The sequence below is a fragment of the Bos indicus genome, chromosome 12 (assembly GCF_029378745.1).
Source record: "Bos indicus isolate NIAB-ARS_2022 breed Sahiwal x Tharparkar chromosome 12, NIAB-ARS_B.indTharparkar_mat_pri_1.0, whole genome shotgun sequence".
Lineage (NCBI taxonomy): Eukaryota > Metazoa > Chordata > Mammalia > Artiodactyla > Bovidae > Bos > Bos indicus.
In genome coordinates this window covers 75023575-75029574 of record NC_091771.1, presented here as the reverse complement: position 1 = coordinate 75029574, position 6000 = coordinate 75023575, and the positions used below count along the sequence as shown (strand labels likewise).

At 35.8% G+C, this 6000-nt stretch overlaps 1 protein-coding gene across 1 annotated transcript in view; it reads left to right on the top strand.

Moving 5' to 3' along the window:
* Window positions 1–270: 270 nt before the first annotated feature.
* Window positions 271–6000, top strand: part of LOC139186165 (ATP-binding cassette sub-family C member 4-like) — a 63179-nt gene continuing 57449 nt past the window's right edge. Inside the window, exon 1 of the mRNA XM_070799968.1 lies at window positions 271–415. Coding sequence (XP_070656069.1) covers window positions 361–415 — 55 coding nt within the window. The 5' untranslated portion in view covers window positions 271–360. The remainder of the gene's footprint in view (window positions 416–6000) is intronic.

The window sequence follows — 6000 nt, the reverse complement described above, 5'->3', positions numbered from 1 at the left end:
TAAGAGAACCATACTTATTTTAATATTCTTATGTGTAAATATACCTAGTGAATGTATTAGACTCTCATAGAATCCATTATATATTTATTCTATAGTCTATAGCTGAATTTATATAAATTTATGAATTTATATAAATTATATATACTTTATTCTATAAATTATATTTATAGACTAAAACACATAACATTTTTGTAAGCTGTCTGCCATGCTTTCACATAATTGAAGGAAAGGCAGAGATCTTTTGCTGAGTGATGTTACTTTATTTCAGTTCTAACTGTAGGTATCATCCTTTTTGGCATCACAAGATCTTTGTTGATATTCTACGTCCTTGTTAATTCTTCACAAACTTTGCACAACAAAATGTTGGAGTCCATTTTCAGAGCACCAATGTTGTTCTTCGATAGAAATCCAATAGGTAAGTCAGACACCAAGTTTCTCAGTAAGTATGTATTATTAATGCATTTAGTTCCTGATTACATTTGATATTTGAAAGTGGATGAGATACTTAGAAGATAATCACTGTGCATATTGATCTATTTTCTACAAAAAACTTTACTGATCTGAATATAGGGGCATATAAGTTTTTTTTCCAATTTTAGTGTGTGTGTAAAGATAAATGTTCACTTTGCAGAATGACTTAGAAACCCATTTGTTATGTGGCATATAAAATATCCTATGTTAGATGCAAAGATGTTTTAATGTTGTTGACCAGTTTCTAAAAGCTGGCTGTGTCATATAGTGTTAAGTTAGGCCGTTGTCTAGATAGAACCTTCTTACAATGAATCTGCAAGACACAGGCTGTGTGTTTCTTTCTTTTCCCATCCATTTCTGGAATCACAGAGCTCTGACATATGCCCATGCATTGAGGTTTACATAAAAATAGTAATAAAAATTCATTAAAATTCCAAATTGGTAAAATGTAAGCATCTTTTTCAAAGAAACTAACTTTATAGTTTTACAGTGGACACTTGGTGACATATAAGACCCTTTGTAGTACATAGCACATGTATCTTCAGTAGTAAATTTCTCAATATGAGTGTCCCTGGAGGTTTCTCAGTGGTTTTTTTCTTCCATCTTGAGGCCTTTGACTTGTTTTGCTTCTGAAGGTAGCCTCCTGACCTGGGTTTCTATGAAGCATTAGTTCGTCAGTGTACATGCCCCTCTGTTCAGTTAGTTGGACTTGTGCTGAGGCCCAGGGCAGCTTTGTTTTTGTAGGCAATGATTGACAGGACTTGTTGAGGCAGGTATGTGGACTGGAGGGAGGACAGGAGTAGCCTTGGCCTGGCCATCAACTCGCCATGTGACCAAGGCCAGAGCAGATGGATCCTATTGGGCAGGCAAATCACAAGGCAGGATGTGGTCTGTCTTGGTTTAAAAGTGTGACTCTGCCTGAAGTCAGCTGCCTGGGTTCAGTCCTGGTGCTAGTTACAAATGGTAATAGTAGGTTATAGCTATATTAATATAATTCTTATGTGCTGGTTACTTAATTTCTTTGTGTCTGTTTTCTTATCTCTAAATGGGGATTCTATTAATACAGTTTTTGACTGTGTTAGAAATAAGCTTATTAATATACTCACAACACTTAGCTCATTGTCAGTGACTAGTGAACCTTACTGATAATGAGGAAATGCTATCTGGGAACTTCCTTTCTTGTGAAATGGGAATAATTTCACATGCCCTTCCTGTTTCATAGGACTCTTGTGAGGATTAATGCTAATTATTCAGGGAAGCATCTTGTGTAGATGTATTCAAACATATTTTTTGGTCCAGGCAGTGAGCCAAGCACAGAATGGTTAACTACAAAGGCCCATACAGATCTCATTTTATTATGAAGCTATAGTGAGGAAGTATTTGGAGAAGTCCATACTATTATAGCTGTGAAGTTGCTCCACTTTGTCAGCTAACATAAAAACTATGGTCATCAAGTTGGGAGCCTTAAGTGGGACTGGATTTCTGTTATTTTAGCTTCTGGGTGCTCATGACCACAGTTAACCAGGTTCTTCATGTTCAAGACCTGTAGGCTTCTCCAGATGCTGATTTATTTATTATTCAAGAATTTGGGATCAAGTTTAAATCTTCAAAGTCTCTAATCTTAGAGCAGTCAGCACACTGGTGCTTGTCTTCCTCCCCTTCCTCTATCTCTTAGCAGAATCTCATTCTTTCAGGAAAATAGAAGCCCAAATAAGTATTATACTGCAAAGATTATAGGCCTGCTTTGCCCAAAAGGCTTCAGGGCCATCAATTACTTACTCCTTCAGTGATATATTCAGTTGAACTCTTTCCTATAGTTTATTGTCAAAGTAAAATGTACAATAGATTATTTATGGTGGACTTTATTGCTGGTTTGTGATCACATGAAGAGAAAACCACATGTATTGATACTTTGGAAGCTCTGGTTCCTAGAACCAGGCTATCCAAACTTCCAAATTCTGTGTCTGTCAATCAAGGAAATGAAACCGTCAGACATGTAATACATTTCCCTGGGGTTTAGCTGAGCATTGAAGGCAAATCGTGGTGCTTATGTGGGTTAAATATGTGGTGCCTACTAGTTTTGCCTTACAAACTAAAGGCCATTAAGAAATAATGAGGAATTCAGCCATTTTTAAACATACATAGACATTTAAAAACTATTATTGGACAGGGAGTTGGGATGTAGGTGGAGATGTTAGATGTTCTGGTTCTGCTGGGACAGAGCTTTGGAAGAACTGTGCCAGCCACTTCTCTTGGCCTCAGGTTCTAACAGGTAAGAATCAGGGGCCTTTTCACTCATCAAGCATTTACTGATCATCTACTGGTTGTAAGTTGTGGTCCCCAGCATTGAGACAAACAGTCCCTGTCTTTCTTCTTATTCTTTTTTCTTTTTTTGTAGTTTTCCAAGTTTATTTCAGTTTATAACATAAGGTATTTCAAATAAATCCTTAATTATACTGCATGCAAAAAAAGTGCCCCCAGTTAAAGTCATCATGTGCAAAGGTTATTGTGATGTGGCCTATTGTTAAATAGATAGTTAGAAAGATATTTTTTTTCCCAAATAAAGATAATGTGTCTAAATTAGAGGGAGAAAGAGACATTCCATTATTAAACTTGGAAACAAGGAAGTAGTGATATCAACTTGCTGGGCTGAAAAATAATTTGCAAAAGACCATCCAAGAGCATCTGAGAGCAAGTGATTGGGAAAAATCATGTAAGGTAATTTCCCAACACCTGACACCCACACAAGAGGGATGTCATTGTTAATACTGTGGTATTAGATTGTTGGACCTCTTTCTTTTAAAGTGTTTATTTTTAACTTTTTTCTTTATATATATATATAAACATTGTTGACTTACAGTGTTTCAGGTGCCCAGCAAGGTGATTCAGTTATACATATACATTATTTTTGAAATTATTTTCCATTAAAGGTTATTGTAAGATATCAACTATAGTTCTCTGTGCTATACAGTAAACCTCTGTTACTTGTTGCATGTCTATTTTTTTTTAAATTAGACATCTAGCATTCTATTCATACTAAGTCAAACAAGTGGAATCAAATGTCATAAATTTTTTAGTTAGGCAAGAATTGTTCAGTTTTCTAAAATACATATATTATGCATGTTATTTATATATATGTATACACAATTTTTTCTACTATGCTTGATAAGGGGTTGAGAAAATACATCAATAAAAAAAGATGGAGACTTTGGAAAACAAATAAATGAAATGGGAATACTGAATATGAAATAGAAAGAGCGAAACAAGTTAGGTAAAATTAAAAGATCCCCATATAGTCTAATTATTTTTAAACATGGCTGCTTATTAGAAACATCTGGAGTTCTGGAGGAAAAAAAAAAGCAGTACCTTGGTATTTATATTTTTCAAAAAATTCCAAGATAATTTTGATATGCATCTGGATTTTAAACAGTGATTACAGGGTTTTGTATTAAATAGCAGTTTTTAATGATGATGCAGATTTTTATTATTTTTCTGTTGACCAATCATGATACAATGGTATTATGTGAATAATGGTTACATAATCACAATAGTAAAAGATGTTCATAAAATAAATCAATAGCCAGACCAAAAAAAAAAAATTAAAATTGCAAGTCATAAAGGGAACATGATTAACTTAATAATATACAATAATCACATACAATTTGGGAGGATCAAGCAGAGTAACATGGTAAGTGGAAATGCATCCATGCAACATGTTCTCATCTGCTCAGCCAGTCTCTGTCTTTTTTGGTGCATTTAATCCATTTATATTTAATGTAGTTATCAATATATGTGATCCTATTACCATTTTCTTAATTGTTTTGGGTTTATTTTGTGTAAGTCTTTTCTTTCTCTTGAATTTCCTGCCTACAGAAGTTCCTTTAGCATTTATTGTGAAGTTGGTTTGGTGGTGCTGAATTCTCTGAACTTTTGCTTGTCTGTATAGCTTTTGATTTCTCCAACAAATCTTAAGCAAGAGTCTTGCTGGGTAGAGTATTCTTGGTTTTACTTTCTTTGCTTTCATTATTTTAAATATATCAGGCTGTTTCCTTGTAGATTTTCTGTTGAGAAATCTGCTGATAGAATAATGGGAGTTCAGATCAGCTCAGTTCAGTTGCTCAGTCATGTCCGACCCTTAACGACCCCATGGACTGCAGAACATCAGGACTCCCTGTCCATTGCCAACTCCCAGAACTTGCCAAAACATGTCTACTGAGTCAGTGATGCCATCCTACCATCTCATCCTCTGTCGTCCCCTTCTCCTCCACCTTCAATCTTTCTCTGCATTAGGGTCTTTTCAAATGAGTCAGCTCTTTGCATCAGGTGGCCAAAATATTGTAGTTTCAGCTTCAACATCAGATCTTCCAATGAACACTCAAGACTGATCTCCTTTAAGATGGACTGGTTGGATCTCCTTGCAGTCCAAAGGACTCTCAACAGTCTTCGCTAACACCACAATTCAAAAGCATCAATACTTTCGTGCTTAGCTTTCTTTATAGTCCAACTCTCACGTCCATATATGACTACTGAAAAAAAATAATAGCTTTGACTAGACACACCTTTGTAGGCAAAGTAATATCTCTGCTTTTTAATATGCTGTCTAGGTTGGTCATAGGTTTTCTTCCAAAGAGTAAGTGTCTTTTAATTTCATGGCTGTGGTCACCAACTGCAATGATTTTGGAGCCCAAAAAGATAAAGTCTGCCACTGTTTCCACTGTTTCTCCATCTATTTGCCATGAAGTGATGGGACCGGATGCCATGATCTTAGTTTTCTGAATGCTGAGCTTTAAGCCAACTTTTTCACTCTCCTCTTTCACTTTCATCAAGAGGCTCTTTAGTTCCTCTTCACTTTCTGCCATAAGGGTGGTGTCATCTGCATATCTGAGATCATTGATATTTCTCCCAGCAATCTTGATTCCAGCCTGTGCTTCATCCAGCCCAGTGTTTCTCATGAAGTACTCTGCATATAAATTAAATAATCAGGGTGATAATATACAGCCTTGATGTACTCCTTTTCCTATTTGGAACCAGTCTGTTGTTCCATGTCCAGTTCTAACTGTTGCTTCTGACCTGCATATAAGTTTCTCAAGAGGTAGGTCAGGTGGTCTGGTATTCCCATCTCTTTCAGAATTTTCCACAGTTTATTGTGATCCACACAGTCAAAGGCTTTGGCATAGTCAATAAAGCAGAAATAGATGTTTTTTCTGGAACTCTCTTGCTTTTTTGATTATCCAGCAAATGTTGGCAATTTGATATCTGGTTCCTCTGTCTTTTCTAAAACCAACTTGAACATCTGGAAGTTCACAGTTTACGTATTGTTTAAGCCTGGCTTGGAGAATTTTGAGCATTATTTTACTAGCATGTGAGATGAATGCAGTTGTGCAATAGTCTGAGCATTCTTTAACATTGCCTTTCTTTGGGATTGGAATGAAAATTGACCTTTTCCAGTCCTGTGGCCACTGCTGAGCTTTCCAAATTTGCTTTCAAAATTTCCATATTGAGTGCAGCGCTTTCATAGCATCATCTTTT